General features: G+C 42.1%; 1 protein-coding gene across 1 annotated transcript in view; it reads right to left on the bottom strand.

Moving 5' to 3' along the window:
* Positions 1–660, bottom strand: part of LOC119593366 (DNA repair and recombination protein RAD54B-like) — a gene marked incomplete in the record, with an annotated part of 21209 nt that overhangs the window by 13494 nt on the left and 7055 nt on the right. The window contains 2 exon segments of the mRNA XM_037942296.1: positions 1–198; positions 377–622. Coding sequence (XP_037798224.1) covers positions 1–198; positions 377–622 — 444 coding nt within the window.

The raw sequence follows: 660 nt of genomic DNA, 5'->3' as shown, positions 1-660 counted from the left end.
CAAGGTGATACACTGTAGGGTCTTGCCAAGTCCCATTTCATCAGCCAAAATTGCTCCGTAGTTATCATTCAATCTGTATCCCATGACACATTCATACAGGAAGATAACTCCATTCTGCTGATGGGGTCGCAATTTCCCACTAATGTAGGGATCAATCACAACATCTACCACAGGAGCACTAGCACAGTTGTGCTTCCACTACAAGATATCAAAGATATAATAAATCATATGCAATATTATTTTACAGCAGCAAAACCTGAGTAAAACAGATAATAGTACAAAGCAAGGTACATCACATTATAGTGCACAAAATTTCCACATTGATATAAAGGATATTTCATAAAATAAGCTACAATGTGAGATTTTTACTGCATACCTGATGTTGTGGTGGAGGTCTTGGCATTACAAGTGCATTAGGCTTTGTTGGATCAAAGAGACTACTGCACTCCATTTGTGGTCCACCAGCACGACTGGGACCACGTCCAAGGGTGGGAAGGCGAAATGGTTTAGGCTTGGGCCGTGGGGCAACAGCTGGTGAAGCAGGAACTGTTGAGGCTTGGCTGACTCCTGCCATAAAGCACTGTCCAGTTGCGTAGCTCTCAGCACTAATTACACCTTGAATCTGCAATGATCATTATCTTTTCTCTTCTTTCTAATGGG

This window comes from Penaeus monodon, chromosome 32, assembly GCF_015228065.2.
Source record: "Penaeus monodon isolate SGIC_2016 chromosome 32, NSTDA_Pmon_1, whole genome shotgun sequence".
In the NCBI taxonomy this organism is placed as follows: Eukaryota; Metazoa; Arthropoda; class Malacostraca; order Decapoda; family Penaeidae; genus Penaeus; species Penaeus monodon.
This window is presented reverse-complemented; position numbering and strand designations above follow the sequence as displayed.